Source organism: Lissotriton helveticus, chromosome 5_1 (assembly GCF_964261635.1).
Source record: "Lissotriton helveticus chromosome 5_1, aLisHel1.1, whole genome shotgun sequence".
Taxonomy (NCBI): domain Eukaryota; kingdom Metazoa; phylum Chordata; class Amphibia; order Caudata; family Salamandridae; genus Lissotriton; species Lissotriton helveticus.
In genome coordinates this window covers 1,326,936,408-1,326,964,364 of record NC_136065.1, presented here as the reverse complement: position 1 = coordinate 1,326,964,364, position 27,957 = coordinate 1,326,936,408, and the positions used below count along the sequence as shown (strand labels likewise).

General features: G+C 44.4%; 1 protein-coding gene across 1 annotated transcript in view; it reads right to left on the bottom strand.

Annotated features, from left to right (window-relative positions):
* The window catches only part of LGR6 (leucine rich repeat containing G protein-coupled receptor 6), a 528,574-nt gene that overhangs the window by 359,284 nt on the left and 141,333 nt on the right, over positions 1–27,957 (bottom strand). The window contains exons 2-3 of the mRNA XM_078644169.1: positions 27,442–27,513; positions 2,400–2,471 (exon numbers count right to left, since the gene is read on the bottom strand). Coding sequence (XP_078500295.1) covers positions 2,400–2,471; positions 27,442–27,513 — 144 coding nt within the window. The remainder of the gene's footprint in view (positions 1–2,399; positions 2,472–27,441; positions 27,514–27,957) is intronic.

Here is a 27,957-nt window from a genome sequence, read left to right as displayed (position 1 = left end):
CTTCCCACACTTTTTTCAGTTGATGGGTGGGTCTTTGATGATAGTGTATTAGATTACATTTTAATCAGGATACACTATAACATTGTGACTAGAAGGCCTTTTAGGGAGACTTTGGATAAAGTTGTGATACCCCTCATATGTTGAAATTATAGGTCTTGGTGTATTGATTCAGGGACAGTCCTCTGGTTGATTTAGAGTGCATTGAGTGTAGGGCGGACTGTCCTGCAGTTCCCTCTACAGCTCCTGTTGTGTTTATGACTGATCCCTCCTCACAATTTCTTGTGTACAGTGAGTGGATATTTCCCCTCTCCCCAAACCACAACAACTGATCACCAGTAATTAAACAAAATCAACAGTAAAAGAGTTCCAGCAAAAGGGTTAGATACATCCATGATGTGTGGGTGAAACACTCTGCAGCCGGCAATGCTCTCTGGATCCACCCTGCCCTCCTCCCACCCCTTTGAGAGGCTTTCATCACAAACATTTTGTATGTGTTAAACAGTCTGGAGAAGAGCAATAGTAAGACCTGTGGTTGGCTGGACTAAACAGTCAAAGTAAGCAAATGGTCCTCTTGATCAGGTTTCTGTACTTTTTTTGTGTCGAGTGGGCTTTCCGCCAATACACTTTAAGATTCTATGCTACCTCTTGCGTTCCATGGAATGCTGGTGGTTGGGAGACATCAGTCATTCCCAGGGCCTCATATCCTTCCTCAACAGTGTGAATTGTATGAAGCTTAGAGTCAATTTGAGACCATTGTGCAAAGGTAAATAACCATCTGCAGAGGATCTGTCCCTTGTGGACTTCCTGTGTGATGGGGAACAGCACCCGCCTTTTGTTGAGTGTGCTTTGTTAGAGATCTTGGAACAGGTTTCCTTCAAGGTGAATTCATCCAATCTTCTTTGCTTCCCTAATGGTGGTGTCCTTCAATTTGGATGATCTGAGCTTTACAAGAATATCTCTGGGTAGACTTCTCATGCCATCCCTGGTGGCCCTCACTCTGTCTGTGTGTGCTTTATCAGTATTACAAAATGTGGATCCTTTTGTAGTAGGGACCTGAAAAGATCTACAGAGCAGAACTCAATGGTCTAGCCTTCCTCCGTCTCCTTCATGTTCTGGATTTTAATGTTGTCCCTGCCCAATGGGTCCTCCATGTTCACACATTTGTCTTATATCTCTTTTACATTTCTCTTCCATGCAAACGGTCACCGATTGGTTAGTCGACACATCTTGGCTCATGCCAACTACTTCGTCCTCATTTATTGAGACCCTATCACTGATGGCTTGTAAGTCTTTGATAATATCTGACAAGATGCCCATCATCTCAGTTTTTAGATATCTTTTCATGAAGAGAACATTTCAGATATCTTTTTATGAAGGTCCGACAGGCAATCCTTCATATCTTCTTTGGTAATCAGGATGTCAGCCTTTTTTGCTGCCATTCCATATGTCAAGGCCAGCCGTTTAGGAGTTTCGTGTTTGACAGCGTTTAGATTAATAATAATTATTTTACACTCATTTCCATTTTTACTTTACATTAAAATATTTTAAATATTTTTTGAATAATTCTACAACTTTATTATTTTTTCCTGTACTTTACCACAGGGAGTTCACTTCCCTGGTGGTTGAGACCTGTGTCTATGAGTGAAAACCTCCTAGAAGTAACTTTACACTCATAAATCCAGGTCTCACAGGCTCCACCTCCTGTTTTGAGGAGGTTAAGACATGTGAGTCTGCACTTAGTAGTAAATTTACATTTCAAAATGGCGAAAAGCAAAAAGTGTAAAGTTACTTCTAAGTGCAGTAGTAAGAGTACTATTGTGTCACTACCTATGTGTGTGTGCTTCATCAAATATTCTCATATGTGGGTTTGTGGGCCTATGTGTTTGAGTCTCTATGCAAAGGTATGTGTGTATTTTGGGGTGTTTGCATTTCCCAAGGGTAAATACATCTGTGTTAATGTGAATATTTTTTTGTGCATTGATCACCTGCCTGTGCTTATTATTCTGTGTGTATGAGTAAAATTGATCTATGTGACTAGAAAATGTAAATGTGTGTATAGTTCGAGGAATGCGAGATTAGTGAATTTGTAATTGCGTGCATGGTTGAATCTTTTCATATATATGTGGAGGGAGTTTTTATGGATAATCCAGGTGTTCTGTGTGTTAATTCATGTGTGTCTGATACGCACATATACACACAATTGGGGCCTGGGTGTGGCAAATCAATTAGTGTGTTTTATGCGATTTTGTCTTTTTTATGCGTGCAGGACTGAGTTTTTTTGTGTATTTTTCTGTGAGAGTATGTGGTATCCACGCAGAGAAACACACACATTACCATAGACGGACCTAGCTACACAAAAATAGAAATCTTGAACAGATTTTGCAAAGTATGGTACTTACAAAACTTTTAGACTGGAGAGACCATTGAAGGCTTGCCATGGGATCTTGGAGAGCTGGTTGCCAGAGAGCCGCCTGGAAGAAAGAGACCACATTTAATTCATCCCTCCATGATATAAAATCTTACAAGATCAGTTCAGATGTAGGTACAATTGCAACAATTCAAGTCCTCACCGTTGAAAGTACATTATATGGAAAGCCTATGGAAAGGGGTGAGTGCAGCAGGGTCTAACTGGAACACAAACCAGCCCTGTTGGACCAACGGGTGGGGAGGGGGTGAGTGGGGCAGGGGGCTGTTAGAGAGAAGCACTGCTCCTGCTTTTTTTTTTTACAGTGGGCCAATACTGGAGCACTGCTGCAAAAACGGTCCCCACCACTCAAAAACAGGCCACCCTTCTGAGTCCACCGGAAAAACGCCCGGTGCCCGCTATGGCCAGTCCAGCCCTGGAGGGCAGAGCTGACCAGTTCTTCATATATGTGTAAATACTGAGCATCATCTAGTGCAGAGCTACATCTGTTTTCTGTTTTCCCACAACGCAGCTGAATGTTCCCAAAAACGTAGCATTATAAAAGAGTGGGAGGATTCACACTATTATTCCCTGTGATATGCTAGATATTTAATTTCCTGTCTTCCTTTAAATCAAAGACCACGTGATACGGGTACTATGTCAAGGCAAAGCGTTCAATATTGCCACATAAAGGTTTAATATAAAATTGTTCATCCTGGCACAGTGCCAGTCCATACCCGCTCGAGTCTGCATGGATCAAGCTCCTTAAGAGCTGGGGCACCTGTACTTCCATTTTAAAATATCATTGCACCGTAATCGCCTGTAAAGGCAGGTTAGTGTGTAAATTAATGCTAAATGGAGCCATGGTTATGACCTAGGGCCACCATGTTAACAGTAATATCCAGGAAATCAAAGGCTGATTTACACACAAAGGCTGATGTCTTCTTACACCAAGTGAAAGTATTCAATGAAGCTTGCTTGCACTGTTGCAGCCATTGCTGTCCCAGGTAGATAATTCAGTTGACTTAGATGCCAGGTCACATACATGGGGTAGGAAGTCTAGCATGCAGAGTGGGGCAGAAGTTGGGATCTAGGCACAAGATGGAAGAGGCTGGGGAAGTATTCGAGCAGTCACAGCGCTGTTCTCCTATCGCCTTGGTGACTATTTGAGTGAGAGCATATCAGCATAATACACTCAGCTGCGTCCAAGCAATCATATGCATGCTGAAGATTATAAATATAAGCAGCACGGACTCACGCCTTCCACGTGTCGGCCCAACTCAACCACTGGATTGATGCACTCTTTATTCTGCACTTTTCCCCTGAGTATGGTGCCTTTGTCCACTTGTAAAGAAGCAGATTTATAACACATATCATTTTTCCTCAGCAATTCAAGCTCACCCTTCAGATTTTAGCATTTGATGTGTTCTCTTTTGGGGTGCACGAAATATGCAAAGTTGACTTTTGCCATCTTTGCCAGTTTTTATTATGTATGCATTTATGTGCCTGTTATTTCTATAGTGCAGACCTAGCTAAAAGGCAGCAGGGTGCTGTACATTGTCAAAGGCAAGCTTAAAGTAAGCAAATAATAGGAGAGTAAGGAGAGTTGTGGAGTGCTATTTTTAAAGAGGTGTGTTTTTAACTCTTTCCTAGATTGGATCAGCGTTGCCATGGATACCAGGATACTGTTCCAGAGAGAAACAGTTGGAACACCACGGTCTAAACCACAAGTGTTCTGATTCTGCAAGCTAAACCATGGTTGCCTTAACCACACATATGCCCTAACCACGCATATGCGTGGTTAAGGCAATGCGCAGTTTAGCTGCTGGCGACAGATGCAGGAAGACCTTTCAGGAAGCGGTGAGGTAACTGGGGGCTGGTGGCAGTTCTAGGGTGGGGGTGGGTTGGTTGTTGTTTTGTGGTAGTTTAGTAGGTTGGGGAGTCGGGTAGTTTTATGGGCTGGGGGTGGGTCGGGTTGTTTTGTTAGCTTGGGGTGGGCCTGGGGTTGCTTTGTGGGCTGGGGTGGACGGGGTAGTTTTGTGGGCTGGGGGTGGGTCGGAGGTCGTTTTGTGGGCTGGGGGGGGTCAGGGTTAGTTTTCTGGGTGGGGGGTCAGGTAGTTTTCTGTGCTGGGGGTTAGAGGTAGTTTTCAGGGCTGGGTTGTTCGGTCTAGTTTTCAGGACTGGGGTCGTTGGGGTAGTTTTCAGGGCTGGCGGGTTGGGTAGTTTTCAGGACAGGGGGGTCAGGGGAAGTTTTCAGGGCTGGGTGTCTGGAGGTAGTTTTCAGGGCTGGGGGGTCGGGGGAAGATTTCAGGCTTGGGGGTTAGAGGTAGTTTTCAGGGCTGGGGGTTCGAGGCTAGTCTTCAGGGCTGATTGGTGGGGGTAGTTTTTAGGGCTGGGGTGGTCAGGTGTAGTTTTTAGGACTTGGGGGGTCGGGTAATTTTAGGGCAAGGGGTTGGGTAGTTTTATATTAGCGGTTAGGGTATTAGGCCTCAGGGCAGAGGGAGGGGAATGGGTAGTCGGGGTGGCTTTTAGGGCTTAGGTGAGGGCGGCGTAGTTGTTAGGGCTGTGGGGTTGGTAGTTTTTTAAAATAGGGGTTTGCCTTAGGGCAGTGGAAGGGGTTGGGGCAGTTGAGTTGTAGGGACAGTGCAAGGGAGTGGGAGGGGGTTGAAGTAGTGTTTAAGGGTTAGGGACAGTGTGGGGGTCGGGAGGGGTAGGGGTATGGCATGCACGGTAAATGAATGCGTGGTTAAGACTTATTCATTGTTTAGGTTACGTGGTAGAGGCACGCGTGGTTTATTCACTCGTGGTTCTTTCATACAGCCCGTTCCAGATCATAGATGCATAGGTCTATTGTATTGTTTTTCATTTTTTACTCTTAGTCTGCAGTCTGATGGTGTTGTGTCTGCGGGTGTGCTGAGAACCACCACACATGGAGAGCTTGTCTGTAAGCTAAGTGGGGCTGCTAGTTTTGTTGGCTTTGCAAATGATGCAGCTGATTCTGAAGAAGGTAAAAGCTGGCAAGGAGATCCACTGGAGTTCCATCAGGATGGAACAGATGTGATCATTCATTTCAGCCCCTGGATGAGGCGTGCTGCAGCGTACAGAATACCCAAATAGGTTGCAGTGTCCAGTAGGGCATTACCACATCCAGAGGCGAGAGTACAAGGGCGTGAACAGCAGTTCTGCAGTCGCTTTCTAGAAGAAACAGTTTGACTTTTGCTTTTAGCAATGTGTTCCTTGAGGGAGAGATTGGTGCCCAGGATAAATTGAAGTGATTTGGCATTTGATGAGAGTGGAGGTTCGAAGCCATCAGCGTTCATGTCAGTGGACCTGGTTTTTACTGTATTTTGTTTGTAGTTCTTGGCAAACAATAGGAATTCTGTCTTGGTTGGTTTGAGCTTCAGGTAGTGTTATGTTGAAGGATGACACTTCAATTAGGTTGAACCCAAGTTTAATGCAAGATTAACGCTCGAGCGCTGCAACGGTAAGCGCTCGAGCGTTAATGTCTCTGACGCTGAAATATATAGCGAAATTGTCCAAACTTAAATATTTCCTTGATACAAAGCGTCGCTCACCGGAATAAGTCGTACGTCACAGATGCAGTCCCCAGCGCGCTGTTCAAACACCACTAACGTCGTCTCTGCTCTATGTCTGTTCGTTCAAAAAATCAAGTAAAGCGGTTTCCAGGTGTTTCTTAAAAAAGAAAAAAAATATCCCATCCTCGTCGCCAGTTGTTATGTTGAAGGATGACACTTCAATTAGGTTGAATCCAAGTTTAATGCAAGATAGAGCAGGTACACAGCCAGACAGGTTAGCAGTCAGCATCAACTGAATAACATTAGAATACATAGGCAAGAACTCTAAGAGTAGAATGTGGAATGAACATAGTTAAAGTGGTATTACATGTATTACACAACATAACAGGTAGGCCCTGGAATTCCAGGTCTCGATGCAAGCAATGTTAGAGGAGTTGGATGCCTGAAGCCGGGGAGACTTTGCGGAAGAGTTGTGTACCACTGGGATATTGGTGAATCTTGATGTTATCTGTGAGCAGAGCATCAAATGGCCCTGTGATGCGGAAGACAGGAGACAGCTGAAACTCTGGGGGACTCCATATATGATAGGGATCTTTTGTGATCTGAATGTGCATATTAAACTTCCCCATCCACAAGAAATTGCTAAAGATTTGAAACCATAAATGGTGGATGTAAAATCAATTGACACACATCTGTTACCCTCTAGCCAGTACTTAATGCCCTTTAAGTTTTTCCTGGCTGATTTTTTTTACCGCCAAATCCAGAGCGATTTAAATTGTGAGTGAGTGAGACTTGCACTTCTGCTGCTTGCCCTTTACCTGTTCTGTGTCAGTAAGGAAAGCTTGCGCTGCTGATGCTACTCCATGTACCTTTTCTTTTCTCTTGATTTGCATGGAAATTGCCTGTGATAGACCAGTTCTGTTACAGCACTCAGCCTACAGTGCCTTAAGCTATGTGAAAACTTTGGTGTGGCTTATTGTTCTAGCCTGAACAAAAGGGCTTCAACCCTATCCACCTCCCCAAAGTCGGAGGATAGACAGGTGAGCGAAAGTTGAAAGCGTTCCCTTATCCCCATAAATCTCCCCTTTCTTCTGTAAGTGGAGAAGCAGTGTGTTTGTCACTGATCCTGGGAGGGGCGCTGGGAGGACAGGCAGAGCAAAGGGCAGCACGTTAAATGTGACAGGAGCAGGCCGGAGCCTGCCCAGCACACAATAGGCCTCCTCTCTCTCCCTCTGGAGGGCGGGCGCGATGAAGCATTTATTATACGGCGCGAGACAAAGAGGTATGTCGACTAGAAGGCCCAGCCTCTTGCTTAAAAGAACAAAGAATGTGATGGAAATGCTTGAACTAATGCTTCTAAACCACTAGGAATGCCCTGAGGCTGCCTGTTCCATCATTTTATAGTTCGTCTGAGCCACTAGAAAAGGGGCCTAACTTATGCAAATCAGTCTAACTCCGCCCCAAAGGTAGCAGTCTGGCCTGAACCCCTCGGCCATCTGTTCGCTCAGTGTGAGAGAAGCAAACAAACAAACGTTCGAGCTTCACCAGTCGGTGCAGCCTCATACTTTAGATCAGTAAAATAAGAGACCGTATTTTGATAACGAGAGGAAAGAAAAATGTGATCGTAATGGTTGAATTAATGCTTTCACCCAGCTAAATTACTGTGGGTGCTATCTTCATATTTTTGTGCTCATTATTCCTCATAATGTGATCCCAGCAATGCTTTGCTACTGTTATTTGATAATTGTGATTGACCCTGCAGCGCCGTCCCCGCTCTTGTATGTTTTGTTGCAAACCAGGAATGGCAGCCATGGCTTGGCGGAATGTACGGATGTTATGAGGTCAAATGCAGGGAGACTGTGGTGATGAATATGAGAGTCTGAACTTGCCACTGCATACTTGATCAAATCTATGCCAATGGGAAAACACCATGATTAAATTATGTGCCAGCACATTTTCCTCATCACTGTTCCTGTGCCAGTTAAGATTCTGTCAAAGGGTCTGGACTGCAAATAAAATTATGATAAATATGCATGGATTTGGGGGTGCTCCTCAAGAATATCCAACTACTCCCCCCTCCACCCCCCACACCACTCGTTTTTGGTTAAAATCCCAGCGAAGCGCATTCTGTCAGCGTAACAGGAAGGCTGTGGATTGTGTGTTTGCAGGCTTACACCTCACACTCAAAAGTAATACATTAAATAGGAGATGCTGCTATGATGCTAATGTCCACACACCCTAGTCGGTTAAGGATTTTACAATGTCTTAATAGATATAATAACCATGCCAAAAAACTCCTTTAGAGGTTCATGAAGCACCCTTGCCGTGCCAAAAACCATATTCTGTCAATGTGCAAATACCTATGGGCATTCCAGAACTCACATTTCCACACTATGTAAAACACTGATATGCAAAATGCCAGAATCCACATTTGGCGTGTGAAGCTCATTTGCAATGCAAGCATAAGTATTACTCCAGTTTGTGCAGCCATACTGCCATGGCAGAATTCACATTGCTCAGGGATATAAAACACCAGGGCTATGTCAGTAACTAAATTCACCCGTATACAACACACGGTTGTAATGCAAGCACCTAAGCTGCAGTTGTATTTTTAGCACATTAGGCCTAACTAGCTGTCACGGGGCACAGGTGCAAACCACCACATTGTCATGCCCATCTCCAACATGCTTCAGTATGTAAAGCCTCGATGCAATGAAATCAGCATTGCCAGCATGCTGCCCACCCTATTCCAGCACTCTTCTTTCTTGCTCTTTAGAGACATGTTCTACAAAGGATGTCATGGGTCTCATAAAGCTTGCTTCTGTAGCTGCAGTGTCTGTCCACCCCAAGTGTCAGCTGCTCAGCACAGAACTCCAGAGAGATGGCAACCCACGCTACCTTCTCCCTCTGCCAGCCTTCCAATTTCCCACCTGCGGGGAGGTGGAGTGGACCCCTGTCTCCTGACTTCTGGTTCAGTCACTGGCACATAATACATTCTGTTCTCTTGCCTTGCAGCACACTGTCAGAGATGACGGATCTTCCAGCTTGGGAAAACTAACTAGATGTAAAATGACAGTGTGTTAAAAACGGGTTAAAGTGGGGCTAGGGTTGGTCACTTGTAGAGGACTGCGCCTAGTATCTGGCAATGGGTACATGAAGAGCAGAGTCATGGTGAGCCAGCCATGAAAACACCCCTAGCTTGCAGATCTCTGGAGAAATGCCAGAGTACCCTGCTTGTAAGTCCAGCCCTGACTTTAAGGCCATTACCCTGACCTATCAATCAATCAATCAATCAATCAGGGGTTTGTAAAGCACGCTACTCACCGTGAGGGTCTCAAGGTGTGGGGGAGGCAGCTCCAGATCAGTCGAAGAACCAGGTCTTGAGATCCTTCTGGAACGTGTGTAGGGTCAGGGAGCATCTGATGTTCGTTGGGAGATCATTCCAGGTCTTGGCCGCAATGTAGGAGAAGGCTCTTCCCCCAGTTCTGTTTCTGCGGATGCGTGGGACCTCTGCCAGGGCGAGTTCGGCGGAGTGGAGGTTCCTCCTGGATACGTGGAAGGATACTCTCTTGTTGAGGTATTTGAACCCAATATTGTTGAGGGATTTGTAGGCGTGGGTGAGTAGTTTGAAGGTGACCCGCTTCTCTACGGGGAGCCAGTGGAGGTCTCGTAGGTGTTGGGTCATGTGTTCATGGTGTGGAGTCCCGAGGATGAGTCTGGCTGCGGCGTTCTGGATGGTTTGGCGTCTGTGTAGAAGGGTTCTGTTGATTCCAGCGTATAGGGTGTTGCCGTAGTCGACTCTGCTGCTTACGAGTGCATGGGTGACGGTCCTTCTGCAGTTGGGGGATCCATTTGAAGGTCTTGTGGAGGATGCAGAGGCAGTTGAAGCTGGTGGAGGCAACGGCGTTGATCTGGCGGTTCATGGAGAGGGTGGGGTCGAGGATGATGCCCAGGTTTCATGCGAGGTCTGTAGGGGTGGGTGGGTTGCCGAGGGCGGAGGGCCACCAGGTGTTGTCCCAGGCGGATGTGCAGGGTCCAAGGATGAGGGCTTCAGTCTTCTCCGGGTTGAGCTTCAGACAGCTGTCTTTCATCCAGGCTGCAATGTTCTTCATTCCTTCCTGGAAACAGAGTCTGGTGATAGAACCGTTCAAAAAAATTGCCCTAACTATCTTGAAAATACTTTTTGAGGCATTGACCAACTGAATCACTGGTCTTGGTCTGCTTTCTTGAGAGTCGATGCAGTAAAAGAAGTAAGATTTGAAAGTCAGACATTGAGATTTGCAAGCCCAGGTTACATACCTTGCATGCACATTTCCTTGTACATGCAAATGGATTATCTTAATTTCATAGATTTGAAAATGGACTGTTTCTTATCTCATGTCTTAAGAGCCAGGATTTCCCAAAGTTTTCTAGCTGGATGCCCCCCCCCCAAAAAAAAACGAGCTTGTGCTGCAGCAGCTCCACAATCTGAAGCAACTGGCAGTATGCATCCGTGGTGCACACAATAAAATAATGCAAAATATGGCATGGAACTTACAGGGAGGTGTCTGCTGGGGCTCTTTGCCCCTGGTCCTACTCTTTAAGGGGCCTGTGCTCTTATTTCAAAATGCATTTAAATAATTACGGAGGTAAACCACTAGCTGGCTCTAAATACCGTGGGACCACAAAAGCTTCTGAAAGGCTTGAGCTTACAGCACGTAACATAAAGTAATGTAATGTAATGTAGCATAGCATAAAACAAATACAATCATGTGTATGAAGTATTTTCAGTTGGGTCAGCAAAGGCCAGCGAGTTGGGAGGTTAACGGGATCAAGAATGGTCAGTTTTGCTGCCGATAAGCGATCTAGAGCCTATTCTACTAATGATATCCTTATTGGCCCAGTTATCAAAATTAAAGGTGCAGTGAGGGATGTCGAATAGTCACTGTATTGGTTGTAAGATACTTTCTCGCTGTAGATCTCTTAGTGTCTGAAACCCACACATGGTTTTGTTTTTTGAGAGCTACACAGCACTCCAAGGAGGCAAGCATGGTACCACAGTATTTTCTTTATTGTGGCATCTCCATAACTATGTGGGAGGCAGTGTGCACAGAACTAGTGTATTAGCATAACACACACACAATCCCGCCCAAGCAAAGACATACAAATTATTTCGGAAAAGCAGGACCAGTAAAGATGTGACTAAAGCGGAGAACAGGAGAAGCCTGAGCGGTTACCAACATGGACAACTGAGACAAGAACATGTGTTACAAAAGTACAGTTTCTCCAAGGTCAGAGATAAAAACCCCACTTTAGTAAAGTTGTCGGGAAGCAGGTGTCACAAGAAAAGACCACTAGGAACTATTGGACTTGAGCAGGGTTCTCCAAAATCGGTCCTGGAAGGTCGAAGCCATGCCAGATTTTAAGATAACTACATTTATCTAAATGGGGATATGCTAAAAATTTGCCTTGGCTCTGGACCTCCAGGACCGACCTTGGAGAACCCTGGGCTATAGGACACAAAAATACATAAAACGCCTGCCATGGGGCGCCAGCTGACCTTTATTCAAGGATGTCATTCATGCAAACTCTGAAAGATAAACTCTCCATATGTTTGCATACACTGATGTTAACTTCACATAGCTTTAAGCAACAGGAACCCTCCCCTCCCTTCGGTCCTGATGTGAATGGGTGTTGCCTTTTTTGGGGAATCTTTGAAGATGTAGATTTGTGAGTACAGGGCGTTTTGAGATCTCTAGTTTCTTGCTCCGTAGCCAAACGGGAAGGTGGAGGTAAGTACACTCCAGAGCCCGCAGGCGCCGGCTCCTTTTACAGGTCTTCCTGTACACCAAAGCAGTACACTAGGAGAGATGCACTGTCCAGGACAGGATGAAAACAAGGAAACACCAACAAAAATATGGTTCCTCCTTTAAAGAGCGTCCAAGAAGCAATTTCAATAGGAATGACCAATGCGTTCCTATATCAAACCAATCACATTTCCTAACCACCCCCAAACAGATGAACAATCACATTAAGACAAGGCACATATTATTCACAGACCAGCGCACAACAAACAGGGTGCAAACAAATCATTACCTTCTTACAAGCCCAAAACGTGTGTTCAGCTCAAACTGACAACTGTTCTGTAAGCAAACTAGATTCCCCGCGCCCCCTCAATTTCCAAAATCTGTGCTCGAGTGTAAGCACAGGCCTTCTTAGCCAGAGCCGGAAGGAACCTCTCATTGGTCCTCTGCGCTCATACTTACGTTTTATTTCGCACTTGTTGCCTTTATTTCAGGCTGGAATTTATCTTCCGGTTTCACAGAACAGGGACAGCCTCATTATGTTCTTCTGATTCTTAGTAAGACACCCCTGATTGTTCGTGTATTCTCTGCCCCTTTTGAGAGCCTGCATCAGCACAAGTCACAGGTGATCCCAAGCTGCCACGTGAGCTCATCTCCAATGTCCCCCTGGTATCCTTTTGGGGCTGTAGCTGAATGCTTCTAGCCGTGCTTCACCGGTTCTGTACACAAAAGGCTCTGGGAGCCAAAAGTGCTTGATAAATCTAAACAACTGAGTGTAATGTGCTCAGTGAGCTGCACATCTCGCTGCATATCCCCTGCACCTATAGCATTTGGGAGGAGTAGATTTGGGCGGGAGGTTTCCCGGTTTCTTGTAGTTCTGTAGATCTGCACAGTGTTTTGGTGGAGGCAGAGTTGCTAGCTGGAAGGTATTCAACGTCATAACAGTTGGAAACTACATACTCTGGTACCATGCTTTCCAGCTTGCAACAAAAGTGCATTATGGGAGGCGTAGTCCCCCAGCCCATGAAAGCCGAGTATTACTGGCAACTGACAAATGCTTCTGAAGACGAAGTCAGTTACATTTCCAACTCTACATGGATGAATCTTTGTGTCTTTCTAGCTGAGGATCCTGACCCGATCTAATACATGACCGGTGACGATTGGAGGACACTCGAAAACACAGAAGAGATTAAATCAGGTATGTAAAAAAGGTTCATAAGTTCTTACATGTCAACAAAATATGTTGATAGAAAAAACAGCAATAGAGTTTAGTGTGTATTAGAAAACATGGCAAAGCCAATAGGTATGGCATTGGCAATCTGGCATATTGGTTATTTTTTTTATTTGCAAGCAAATGTCACAAAAAAAAAAAACAGGCCATCGCCTAAATGTGACACTAAAAATGTTACATTAAAGAAATTATCTCGGATATTATTTTAATATAACAATAGCAGTGCTCCCTGACAGGCACATACTGAACCCCCCTTTTTTTTTTAATCTTTAGTGCACATCAGAGGTAATATGATTTTTTTGGCACAAAGAAAAGCTAATGCTGGCTTTGAATTTCTTTTAAAAATATGCAAATTATGAAGCGTGTAAAGAGAAAAGCATTGGCAAAGTATAGGCCCACCTGCTCTGCAACTGAAGTGCACTACTAAGAATATGTGTGTATTTAAATCAGGAAAATGCTGTTAATCACAGTGCAATAGAGTGAATGGTGGAAGTGTAATAACTGTGGAGGGGAAACAAAAGTGACACAGACAGTTGAAAAGACTAATGGATGACGAGTGCTCACTAAAAGTCCACATATGTAAGGAGTAAAACCAAAAGACACACAGTCTGGGCACGACAGGCTTGAGAAACAAAGACGAAGCAATGGCTTTGAGTGCAGCTGACTCGCTTATAGAAGCATAGCCAAGGAGCTAAAAGGTCACAGCCATTTACTGAAGATCATCTGTGCTACTACAAATCACTCCCAGGTGTACTATCAACACACTCTGCCTTTCCTCACCCTGCTCAACCAGTTAATGTATGGCCACTCAAGGAAATCACTCTGCTGGCGACAGTGACCTTATCAGCGGCGGGGCATCAGCACTTGTAGGTCGTTCCACGTCATTAGGGTCTCCGGCACACTTGTGCTCACTGCCCCAGAACAATACGTTGCCTGTGCACAAAGGAGCCCTACTATGCATTAGCACTATTTATCATCTATCATCAACCCCTCTGTGAAGTACCGCCCAGTGTGCTTCTCCGCCCGGCCTCTCCCTCCTCTCTCACCACCCTTCATTGCAAACCTGCTCACCCTGCAAATTCCTTCCATCAAACGCATCATTGGGAGCAAACGCACCATGGAGCCCAGCTCTACATTACACAGTATGTAATCAAAGATGCATCCTGACTAATGATCTTCAGAAGCGATACCTGGGTTGCGGGGAGGCAAAGTGGTCACAGGAAGGGAATACTGAGTACGAGCAAGTACAGAGATCAAACCCAATCCCACACGACTCTGCGCATGATCATAAACTGTTGACTCTCCTTCAATGTGCTTTGAACCTATTTCATCATAAGGTGACCACGGGAAATAGATTGTTTTTTCTTCCTACTCTGAAAGAGGCCACAGCTGAGGAGGCAACAAAACCTCAAGCACATTTTACTTCAGCCATTTAACCAGTACCAAAGACATAGTAAGACCACAGTAGCAAGACAAGACTTGTGCATCACTAAAAAGGAGATTAGAATTCCCTTCCATACATTTCAAAGCTAATAGAATTGGGGTTGCTGACTGTGATCACCTGTGCAATAACTGTGCATCTGCCTGCAGGAAGTAGCAAAGTACCTGCTGTCTAGAACATGCCATAATCTGAGAAGCTCAACTGATGCTGCTGCGGTAGTCACTCATAGGGACTGATTTAGATCTCAGCGGATGGGTTACGAGGTGGGAGAAGGAACAACCTACGCAGTTGCTTCGATGGATGTGGGGGATGTGGGCCAGGGCGAGGGTGGAGGAGCGGAGATCCCTGGTCAGCTGGTGGAATGTCAGGTGGTTGTTGCTGTAGGCAGATCCAAAATTGTGGAGGGCTTTGTAGGCATTGTTGAGGAGTTTGATGAGGCTTCTTTCCCAGACAGGGAACCAGTGGAGGGCTCTGAGGTGAGGGGAGGTGCTGGTTCTTCTGGGAATGCGGAGTTCTGAATGATCTAGAGGTGGTTCAGGAGCTGTTTGGTCTACCTGACTTAGAGTGTATTGCTGTAGTCGAGTCGGCTGGAGATGAGAGCCTGGGTGACTGTCTTCCTGGTTGAGACGGGGATCCATCTGAAGATCCTGTGGAGCATGCAGAGGGTTTGGAAGCAGGCAGAGGAGACAGTGTTGATCTGCTGGTTCATGGTCAGTTGGTTGTCCAGAACAATTCTGAGGTTGCATGCATGGCTGGTGGGGGTGGGAGAGGGGCCGAGTGAGGTGGCCCACAAGTGTCGTCCCAAGGGGAGGGCTTGTTTCTGAAGATGAGGACCTCTGTTGTGTCTGACCTGTGTTTTAGCCAGATGGTCTTCATGCAGGCGGTGATGCTGGTCATGGTGTTACAGAAGTTAGTCTTGGTGGTGTCAGCGTCTTCTGTGAGGGAGAGGACGAGCTGAGTGTCATCGGCCTACAAGATGATATTGAGTCTGTGGGTGCAGGTGATGTCTGCAAGAGATGTCATGTAGGTTTGAAGAGGGTGAGGCTGAGGGAGGAGCCCTGGGGGACACCACAGATGATGTCTTTGGGTGTGGAGGAGAAGGGAGGTAGATGGATCCTCTGTGTTCAGTGGAAGAGGAAGGAGGAGATCCAGTTGAGTACATGCCTTGGATGCAGTGGTGTAACTAGACCTACTGGCACCCTGGGTGGCCCCTACATTTGCCACCCTGTGCAGGTAAAAGCAGAGGGTGACTGACTTGTTTGGGGGGGTGGTGGCTGACAGAGGACTTGTTCTTGGGGGCAGGGGGATGGTGGTAGTCAACAGACACCAATTGCTCACCTCTGCTGCTCCCAAAAAGAGTGCTGCCTGAGCGGACCGCCCCCTTTCAGCTCCCTCCAAGCTATGCCACTGCTTTGTTGCCAATGTGGTGAAGTCTGGAGACGATGGTGTGATGTCGAGGAGGTGTCTGATGTCGTCTGTTGCTGCGATCAGGGTAGTCTTGGTACGGTGGTTGGGCCAGAAGCTAAATTGGGATGGATCGAGCAGGTTGTTTTCTTCGCGGTGGTCCATGAGCTGGCAGTTGATTGCTTTTTCCTAGACCGTAGTGGGGAAGGGGAGTAGTGAGATGGAGCAGTTATTTTGAGTTTGTTGGGGTTGGCGGATGGTTCCTTCAAGAGGGGCTTCCAGGAATTGGTCACTAAAGGAAATGACAGCTACTACTGCAGAAGGGACTTCTGGTGGTCAGAGTATGGCAGGGCACATGGGGCATGAGTGAACTGGCACAGCTGTGCAATAGAAAAGGGAAACAGCGTTTACACCACAGGCAGAACTATGCAGTGCCATTACAATGCAGGCACTACAAAGAACGAGTTGTTACCACGCGTTCCATTACATTGCAAGTCATTACAAGGACTTCCTTTAGGGAACGCATTGTTGGGTTTTAAATCCAACACATTCCCTACTGTTGCACAGACTGGAGTTGCAATAGTAAAATTAGACTATTCCAAAGTCCAGCGCTTCCCTAAGGCAAGTCGTTGTAAGGACTTGCGTTGTAATGGAACGCATGGTAATGATGCTTTTGTTGTGTTGCCCGCGTTGGAAAGGCATGCGTTGTAAAAGCATGCGTGAATACATCATGCATCCATGGAGTCCCATTATGGAAATAGTGCCTGTTGAGAGTCAAAACTCCAAACCTGGTCCATCTACTTCCCCAGCACTTAAAAATGGTTGGGTAGTAATTCCGTACTAAGCAAATGTTCTTACTTAGTTGCTCCTGGCTCAGTCTCCAGGACGACCTGCGGAAACCAGATCACTTCAATGCTGTACGATTTGACGATTGTGCAATATACAAACGTGAATATCATTAACATTGATCCCTATAGTTGTATGCTTGAAGCCAGGCTACTGCAACAGCCCCCTTACTGCTGACTCTCTCTGCTCTGAATCGAAATAAAAAAATGCTTTGTTCACTTTTTTCCAACATTACACAATTCTACTGGAAGGCTAGCCACCTCGAATTGAGGAATTTGTAGAGCCTCTTTTCCCCTGCAATAAGGTATGGCAATAGATAACGTGGTCCGCATGAAGGAATTGTAGTATTATTATGTAGGTGAATTACCTTGACACGGCCTGTGGGTAGCAGAGGGCACTTAGAAATGCTGAAATTAGTAGTAACAGCAGCAGCAGTAGTAAAAGTGGTAGTAGCAGCAATAATTCTAGTAGTAGCAGGCCACAACAGAATTTCTTTTTACAAATTGGAGCTAACCTGGCATACAATAGTTACTCTCTGACTTATTGTCCTGTTTGTTACTACTGATGGAGTTTATTTGATGGGGATTAAGCTTTGACACAGTATTTAAAACTGGACTTATTTTGGCTGGCACTTACTTTTTAGTAGACTGATTTTCCAGTGGGACACACTGTAGCACAGAGGCCCTGCTTCTTTAGTGACATTGGATAAATTGCGTGCTGTGTATCCAAGTACCAGGCACCCGATATTCTTCAATGCCACGTATGATTTTCTGTACTCGAAGAACAATTGTCTAGAGCAACACGAGAAGCTCTGATTTTTTTTAAATATTTGATTAGTGTCCCTTCAAAACCGCCAGCCAAGGTTTTCTAGTATTTACTATTGACAAACTTAAATGGACTGTAAATGTCACCATTGGACCAATGTGTTTCCAAAATGTTCTTGAGGGCCGGGAGGGTGCAGTAAATCAGTATTATGACCTCTGGTTATTCTAGGTGCCACAAGACTGCTTTTGGACACTTTTTAAACATGTGGACTGTATGTTCAGCAAGAGACATTCTAATTGTTAAAGAAATTACCCAATAAAAATGATAGGCACCATCAAACAGTTCCGAAATGCAAGCAGCAGAACGTTTTCCATGGAAATATCCTCTGTGCCCAATATTAACCATTTGCAGATGAAACCTTTGCTCGGCGCTGATTTCGAAAATGGAAACTGGCTCTGTGCAGCGGGGCCAAGCATGCGTCGCCATCACTCCGGCTCCGGATTGACAGGCCGCAGTGTGAGCTCATGGCAGGGCCGCGCGCCCGCTCTCTTCAAAAGCCGCGAAGGGCGCGGAGCGCGAGGCCTGTCAGGAGAGGGCAAACAAAGCTCGCGCCTGACGCTGCGCAGAGCCCGGGACACACAAGGCGTTCTGCTCGGCGAGGAGGCGGGGAAAAGAAAACTGTTGAGTGAAGTCCAAAAAGGTTTCCGCGTCCGTGTCTGGAAAGCGTCAGCGCCCCGATGCGTTGCCATGATGAGACTGCGCGGGGACCTGAAGCTAGTAGCACAGTGCACAGCACACTATGCATAACAACTCCCACGGGGTTGACCAGAGACACAGAGATTTAAGACTTACCCATTTACACACCATATAGCTGTTGTAAACTATATTTATCTCACTAGTCATTACATGGCAAAGCTTAGGGTGGCGCAAAACCTGTTTAGTCCTTGACTTTTCTGTCAGAGGATCATCTCCTTGAGGAGGAATTAGGATGGGAAAAAGTCCTCTAGCATGGAAAGAGGTGTGCATGCTCTATGCTCATTCTCTCCTTGTCCTCATCGGATGGGTGGATGATTTCCCAATAAATCTTCGACTTCTTTCTGGCAGATGTTCGGTTTACAGGCCTCTCTGCCAATGTAATAATGTGTCCCTTTAGGACTCTCCAATCTATAATGTATCTCTGGTGGGTTCATGTTTTTGAGACGATAGAAGGAGAACAACATTTTTCGTTTTTCCACTCCACGTGGATTACTTTTTTAGCACAGAATGGAGTTCTTTCTCCACGCAGGTTCAACCTTTGACTCGTGCAGCTGGCACCAGGGGTCTCTGCAGCGGTGCAACTGGGTGGGCGTTACTGTCTGTGTCCATTCAGTCCTCAGTTGTTCTCTAAAGGAAGCCCTGCCAAAAATATAGCTCACTGGGTTTATTTTATTGCCTACTACTTTGAGCAACCTGCAGTCATGGGTTTGAATCACAGCGTGCCCGAGCCTGTCGGGCATGCTGTGGGGGACGTAATGTTGCTGCCCTACTGAAGGGATCGTAATGTTTACCTTTGAGTTAGGATAATGACATTGATTGTTTACAGTTCTTTGATGTTGGAAGCAGTTAGCCTTATGTATTTACACTATACTATTATTATCCTTATGAAGAGTTGAGAGGGTATCACTCTTGCACACCTTCTATTATCCTCTCTTCAATAGAAATACCTTCATATCTTTCCCAGTCTTTCACTAATCGTAATTCTATTCACGCAGCAGTTTCTCCTGCCAGCCACTCACTTTTCTGTGGTAACATCTTGTGTCCTGTTTCTGAATATCTCAAGTCTAACTCCGTAATTAGACTTTAGTTAGATAGTTTAAATGATTTCTTGTAAAATGCGCTGCACTTGTTGTTTAATTGTACAGCCCTAATACCATTGGTCTAGTGCGCTAAAATAAGAATGCTAAAATTATAAATGAATACATTAATCTCAGTCGCGGAGACTCTCCTTCATGACTGGGGTGAGGTGATACAATCTCTTCCTCAACCTCACGTCGTCCTTGAACCCTCATTGTTACCAGGTATCAGATTGAGGCCAAATGTGTGCTAAATAATTTTTTAACGATTATGTGAAGTCACAGGCAGACTGGATTTTATTGTACACAGCACACAATGAATCACCTCTAGGTGCTCACCGTTTTTAAAGATAAAAAGCAGAAGCATACATAGGTAATCTGACTGTCACTGATTTACACAATTTTAGTAACATAGAGAAGCTTGAATTTGCACTCTGATTTCTCAGTTCCAAGGTCTGCAACCTAGCCATTAGCACACTTCTATTCCTCATAACAATAACAGAAAATAATAAAGAGCAGATTCGATAAAAAAGTGCTTTCAGAAAGAACCAGGAGGCTGAGATTGAAGTGCACTTCAGGCAACAAGGCTTGCCAGTCCTCACCAAGGCCGACACGTGGAACAAATCTTCGACTGGGTCCTTCACATCATCTGCCCTCGGCCAAGGCTGCCCAGACTGTTATTTTAGGGATTATGATGTTTTTATGAGCAATAACTAAGAGGGTGGGAGGAGATGAGGGCTCGGAATGGTATGGGCAGCCTCTGGTGCCTCAAGGACAAGAGGAAATTGGAAAGAGTGGATAACCTGAAAGATGTCCAAAGAGGCTGCTGAGTCACAAGTACAACACTGAGCTATATTATATTGAGGAAGTAGCATGGTCCTGTGGAAAACTAAACTCCCCTTACCTTACCTTTCTATCAGATATGCCAGAAAAGAGATGCCATCACAGGAACTAGAAAATATGTAGTTCGTTATTGTGCCCATTGACACACTAGTGTTTTTGTAGCGAGTGGTAGAACCCTGTAACATAGCGTCATGACAAAAGTCTTACATGTGACTGACTCTACCCAACCCTAATGTCCTTTCTTAAACATAGAATTTTTGAGAAATCTAACATTTTGCTCATGAGGAAGTCTGCAGAGTTTCACTCTTCCAGAGCATTCAACAGAGACGAATAAAAGCATCTATACGTCTCAGCTTCCTTCTGATGCCTCCTTGCTAGTCATTTCTATGGCGAATATTGTGCTATAGTCCAATAGAATGCTCAAGGAAACAGAAAGCATGGCATCTGAATAATCCTGTACCAATTTCTAGTGGGAAATCAACAGTCATGGTATCTTTGAATGCTTTTTCAAATAGAAACTTATCTAAATGAGAGGTTGGCTAATGATGTCAGGGCGGTTATCATGACCTACTTTCTTATTACTGTTTTAGCATGTAATACTACTTCCCTGTAGGACCTCTTGCAAGAAGCTCTTAAATGTATTATCGTAGATTTTTACTGTTGTTCTTCTAAGCTTTTTGAATATCTTCCTGTAAGAGACCCGCATCATCTATGGCTTTTCGTAATTGTGTTGAAAAATGTACCAGGAGGAGGAGGACCAGGCTTGCTTGGCACATCATCGAAATACTGCACACTTTAGGAATGGTCTATCGAGCGTATAGCTTTCATGTGTAAACTGTTCAGTAAAATGCTGTTTCTGACCCAATTTTTGTAACCTTATCGTACAAGGAGTATCCCTGGAGGAAGAGGAATTCGCTCACAGGTTCACTGTAGCTTAGGGCAGGTGTTACGCCCAGCTCCTTCCAAGGTCATCATCTGCCTCTGGGTTAGGACCAAGGGTACACTTGCACAGTCTCCCAGGAAAGTTTGGAAAGAGGAGCTATGGGGGGGGGGGGTAGAGCCAGGGGCATGCTTGTGCTAAGGTGTCCTAAACTTCATATAATTTTAAGTAGTTTAGAGAGAATGTCTCATAGGTCAAGCTTTCATAAGCAAAACACTCTGGCACCATGAGAATGTGGGGCAGAAGTGTAATAGCAGCAAAGTGAAATGGGCAAACATGGTCAGACTTTGTGAAAAGTCACTATTCACAGGGTTTTCACATTACACGCTAATTCCCAAAGTTCAGTCCGAAGTAACGCTTCACTTGTTCTGCTACATCATGGATAGGTAAGGAGCACCTTAGCTACAATCTCCCCTCCCAGTCACGTTGTTTTATGTCAGTCCAGGCTAAGGGTTCCGATTAAAGGACTCTCTTGTGTGTTGCATTTCCCAAATTGCTGAAACAGCTTGAATAAACAGTAATTTACATTTCTGTACCCCTCAGCGTCGAATTGCAAATACCATATCCAGATTTCAGTAAACATCAAATCGGTTGCCCTGAAGTGCGCTTGCCAATAAGGTCTGTTCTGAGTTTGCACATCTGGGAAACTTAATAATATCAACCTGACAGCCTGGATAAATGTTTATTCTACTTTCATATCAATCTGTCAGTCAAGGAATGGCAAAGTGACTCGGGAGTTTAGCAAAAAAGAATCTTATTCTCTCACAAAGATCGGTTCTCTTTCATAACCATTATATTAAAATGTACAAACAGAAAAATAAAATGACAATGAACTGAATGCTTGAATCAATCTCAGCCACTTGTAATTATTCTAGGCCACATTCCAGCCCACCATTTTAGATTACTTTGACATTACAGACCGGATCCAACCATATACAAATCAGCCTGTGCCATCTTCAATAGAAACAGTCCAATCTGAATTGCTAGGTCTTGCTCCTTCTGTGGTATCTAGAAAAAAGTACATAGTATCCTTCTTTCTTCACCTGACAGGGGATCAGCCGCACCATCAGTGTTTTGTAGCAAGGTGATTGTTTCACACACTACACATTCCAGCTCCCCCTCGCAGATGAGCAGTCATTCACTTTCTAAACGTACCACTGAACTGTAAGGCATTCCTTCAGTTCCACCTAAAACCATCTCCTGTTCCTCCCAACAAGATTCACACAGGCCACCTTTGTTTGGAACTCCCTTCTGTTGAAAAAACCCCTCTAGACAGACTTACACTAACACAGCAGAGTTTATTGACTCTCCCCCCTTTTGTTGCCTTTCTACTAAATGGTTTCAGTCAGTATGTTGTTCTGGGATGAACGTGATCATAGCAAGAAATAGGGTGAAACTGCTGTGTGGTCTTTGAGGCATAGTTCTCATCAGCTGATTCAAGGGAAATGGAAGTTGAAATGGCTTTACCATGTTAAAGATTACCAGAATCTGTGTGCCATGCAGTGTGTCCCACAGGGAATCATTCATACAGCACATGACCTCTATGCAATTGAAGGGTCCCATTTTTGGGAAACTGCATGGATTTAACGAAGATGTACAATAAACAGCTCCATCCAGGGTATAGATGAGAAGGTCAATGCTCCTGCACTGTGAATCAACTGCCAATAAATGAAGGTATGCTGCATTCTGTGAGAGGTAGTGGTCCCCTGCACCCCCTTGCTCCCCTGATAAATATCCCTGCTCGGAGTTGAACAAAAATTGTTTAGTTTCTCCCACTGGTAATGAGAAGTGAGGTCACTCGACAGAAAAAAACAGACTAGTCCAGAATGTACAAATTAGTGAGAGGATGTGGCTTAATGGCTAGAGCAGCCGACTTTGAAGCTGGGGAACCAGGTTCGAGTCTGGGGGAAGGCTCAAGCATCCTGTGATTCTGGGTAAATCACTTAAACTCCTCGTGCGTAAAATGAATGTGTCCATCTACAATGCAACTGGTGCTCATGTAAAGCGCTCTGATACCTTTGGGTCGTGTTTGCTCTATATAAAACTGCAACAACAACAAAATATCAATCCGGGCTACTGATGCAGGACTTTCATTCCAAATTCAATGTTACTCCCACTTCTTGACCTAACTTGGGAAATTCTATAAATTCAAGTGCAATTGCCAATTTGATTCAACTAGGCAACTGCCCAATGAGGATAGCTAGGTATAAAGTGACACATGAGATTATCACATTCTACAGGAATCAGAGTGGGAGTAGTTTTTCATTAATCCATATAGTATTCTAAAACACTACAGAAAATATTGAATTTTTATAATTCTCAGCTTGCCTGGGCTACAATGCTGAGAACTAATCAGCCCAGAATGTTAGTGAGGCCTATGGTGATTGGCAGCGATGGTGGACCAGGAGTAAAGGAACCATATGCAGAACAGTCTGAGAGAGCAGCTACGTGAGGAAGAGCAAGCTTTACCCAAAGAATAAGCTGATGTAAAGCACATGAACCTACACTTCATTCTGTTTTAAGGTAGATTGTGGCATGCAGCTTTAATTGCAGCTCAAGTTATAAAAATTAACATTATACAACATTGATATACTATCACACCCACTTTACTTTTTACTATTTTCTGAATAGTTGTTGAAGCCCAACCATTGGCTCCTTGTCGAGTGCTGGGCAATTAAACCAATCTGAGCCAACCCCCACAGGTGAGGGTTCACGTTTCGCCAATCACACACCTACTGCAACTACTGTGGGACAGAGCTCCAGAGGGGGGAACATCCTTTACGATGCGGATGTTACCCCGCGCTACCATTATGACGCGTCTCTTACAACGCAAGTCGTAACCACGACTTGCGCTGGAGGGCGCTCAAGGACAAGGAATAGTTAATTTACTATTCCAACACCTTCCCTACTATCCACGGGGACTGGTCTTGGAATAGTAAATTAAACTACTTCTAAGTCCGCACCCTACAGCGCAAGACTTGCGTTGTAAAACACGCGTTGTAACGGTACACATGGTAATAGCCCGCGTCGTACCGTCATACATCCCTCCAGAGGCCAAGGCAGGAATGTCCCTGCAATAGATGTGGTCATACATAATGGTGGGCGATGCCCCTTCTCAGTTAAGGCCCTAGCCATAAAATAGAGGCATCTGAAGATTCAGTGACAGCCATCAAACTTTAAATCCCTGAATTCTTCCAGGTTTTGTACATTATTTTACTGGTAAGGAAGTCATGATTCAAGTATTTTTTTTCCATCCAAAAACTCGTCAAATACCTTTCCAAACATAAACCTTTCCTCCTTCACCCAACATACTATTGATCTTCTAGAACTGAGCCTCATGTTGCAAAAATCTTTCAAGTGTAGGAGTATCTACACTTCTTGTCTTCACTATGTATTTTGATGAGATGCTGACTTGTGAGCATGAGCCCACCACCAAAGGAAAGTTACCTGTGGTAAATGTGAAAATATTTGTAATCAAACACAGAATGAATGTCCTCCCTGTAAGTAACAATTCAACAGCCTGGGTGACATTAGTACAGGAGTGTTTACAGTATGAAAGGGGAACTGAAGGGATGCAAGCTTCCTCAATTGGAGACTTGGGGCAAGATGTACGACCACCAAATTTGCACCTCGCAAATTGTTTCGCAATTGTGAGTCGCAAATTGGGATGTACAACAGTGTCAGAGGCACTGTTAGTGATTCCCAATTGGGTCGCAAAATTCGAGGCTCAGGAATATTAATGAGCCACTCGCAATTTGTGACCCCATTGGGAATGGCAGGCCCTCCCAGGTATGGTGGCCTGCTGGGCTCAGCAGAACACCATGTCTGGGACTGCTTTTAAATAAAGCAGTGTTTTTTTTTTGTGTGAATGCAGCCCGTTTTCCTTAAAGGAAAATGGGATGCATTTAAAAAAAAAAAAAACGTTTTCGTTTCATTTTTTTAAGGGAAGGTAGTGGTCCCTGGGACCACTGCCTGCCCTTAAAAAATATTTTCTGAGTCAGTCACGAAGAGGAAGGGGTCCCCTGGGAACCACTTCCCATTTGTGACTCCATTACCACCCTCTTGAAGAGGGTGGTCATTTGCGAGTGTTTTGCAACCACAATTGCAGTTGCAAAACATTGGTACATGGTTTTGGGGTCGCTAATAGGAAGGGAACGGCCCTTCCTACTAGCGAGTCGCAAAATCTATTTAGCGAGTCACAAATACATTGCAACTTGCTAAATAGGCTTTGTACATGGCCCATTACGTTTTTGCATGCGCATGCAAAAATAGGTCACACATCTGGCCCTTAGTTCTCTACAGTCTAGACTTCATGAAAGACCAGCCTAGAAGGAAAAAAGTGATCAGCAGCACCTTCAAGGACTAGCCAGCTCTGGAGCAGGTTTTGGTCAATGCATCAAAATGAATATGTTAGTGTTTTACAAACACATGACATTTTGGCATGTTTAGCCTGTCAACCTTTTTTTTCAATGTAAATATTGACATGTAGGTTTCAAAATAACATACCAAGCAGTGCTAAACATTCCCCTCTCAAACTGGAAACATGCAATCAAGCCACACTTATAAAAGGGTAGAAAAGTGATGGAGTCATGAAAGATGAAGCTATGGGCCACATGTTTCAACCAATTTTGCATTTTCAAATGGGCCGATTCGCAGTATCGCCTGTTTGTGAATGCAAAACAAGCTTTTTACATGTATCTAACCCTATTTTGCGATTCGGTAACCTGTAACCGAATTGCAAAATAGGTTTGTTATTCTGTATTTTGAAGGGGTGTGTTTAGGGCGCCCAAATACCGAATCGTAAGGGTATGTATGAATGTTTTGTGACCGTGAATACGATTTTAAAACATTCGTAATTTACCACCAACTTCAAGTCGGTGGTAACCCATTCACAAGGGACCTCCTTCCCCTTTGGGAATGGTTGTAAAAAGATTTATAAAAGCAAAAAATGAAAAGAAAACGTTTTTTTTTAAAAACACAACCTATTTTCCATTAAGGAAAACAAGCTACATTTAAAAAAAAAAAAGATTGCTTTATTGAAAAGCAATCACGGACATGGGGGTCTGCTGGTCACCATCCCTGAGATTTTAGCGATTCCTCGGCGGTCGCAAATTGTGATCTACCTCATTAATATTAATGAGGTAGGTCAATTTGCGACCCACTAAGAATCGCTATATGAAAATGATGGCGTTTCATACATTGGAAATAGTGATTACCTAATTGCGATACTCAGAAAATGCCAATTAGGTAATCGCTATTTCCAAATTTGATGTATGTGGCCCTAAGTAATTTCACCTCCGAAACCAATTATCTCTAGGAATCAGCAATGCCACCAGGAGCAGCCCTATTTTAGATACAAATGAAAAGGAGGGCTTAGAAGGACATGTTTGAAGGTTTGCAAATTACTTTATACACATGCTAATATGACTTTAGACTAAGCAATGCACGGAAAACTGCCATCATCACTGTCAGGCACCCATCAGAGCACTGCCCACATTGAATGGATATTCTACTAAGCAGAAGACTCCTGGAAACACCAAAAGGTCTGTGGTTCAAAGAGCCAGCTAAGAGCCATATTGAAAGCTGTAAACACACTGTAACGAGTTCCAAGATGGGTGTTCTCCTGCTAGTTCTAAAAGATATCAGCTTCTTCAACCAGCCATCAGCCTGTACTTTTGCAATAGGTGCAAAAACGTGGAGTTCCACCAACAAACCAGTGCATATTTGTGGACACAAATACATTAAGTGGCCAAAGAAAACTACCACCTAAGCAAACTCAAATTGGATTGAATTTTACAGTCACACCATTCTGGTGGGTGCCATGATCAAGGCAATTCTCGTCTGCACAAATGACCTGTTCTCCAGCTACACACAATTACTGCTGGACCAACTATAGAGATCCTACAATTCAGAAGCAATGCTAATTGATAGTCAAAAGGGAGGATACTCAACGGACCAGTAAACTGGTTCTTTCTGATGCCTGAAACAAGCTCCATGTATCTCGGTCTCACCTTTAAAGAACTAGTGGTCACCCACCCTCTTTACCTATGCGACAAAATCATGGTTATATTCCCAATGGATTCTTTGCTCCCAAGGCGTCATGAAACTCACCACTCGCAAATCAAACTATGTGGGCAGACAGAGAGGAGCTTCAAAAGCCTCTAAATTCTGGATAAATCACCCCACACACATGAAGCCCCCCCAGCCTAATGCCTCTGGACATTAAGGAAAGACACCCCAATGTTTGTGCTCACCCACTGAAGGTGACAGTGACATTGTAGATAAAGACATACTGTGAAGCTAAAAGCAATAGTCAGCTTCAACTTGACTAGAGATGACTGAATTCCTTTATTACAAATTTCCTGAATGGAATAAATAAATCCACTACAATTAAAGACAGATTCTGCGGTACTTACAACTCTTCCAGGAAGCGAAGGTGATGAAAGCCATTGGGCTGGAGATCACTGATATTGTTCATGCTCAGATCCCTACAGAAAAACAGAGAAGGGAACTTGAGATTATGCCTTAGAATCAAAATTGCTGTTTCCATTCTACGAAACAATTTACATTTATAACATGGAGCCGTGTGTTAGCTCCTTAAGACCTTAATGCATCCATCCATCAGAGTTATTGTTACTCTTCCCAACGTTCGCTTTTCCTTACTTTTTATGCATCAGTATTTATCACAAACGTACTAACAGAACAGTGGAGCACTGCTCGTTGGCGGGGTGTTAGGAAGCAATACAAGATCATGAACTATGGATGGGAGTTTACACATTTTGAACAATACAATGACATTACATTTTATATCAGTATATGTGTGTATGTGTCTATACACACACACACACACACACACACACACACACACACATACATCTCCATTTACCAGTTTACAAGCGCAGGGAGTAGCGAAAGCCGCAAATTCCAAAGTA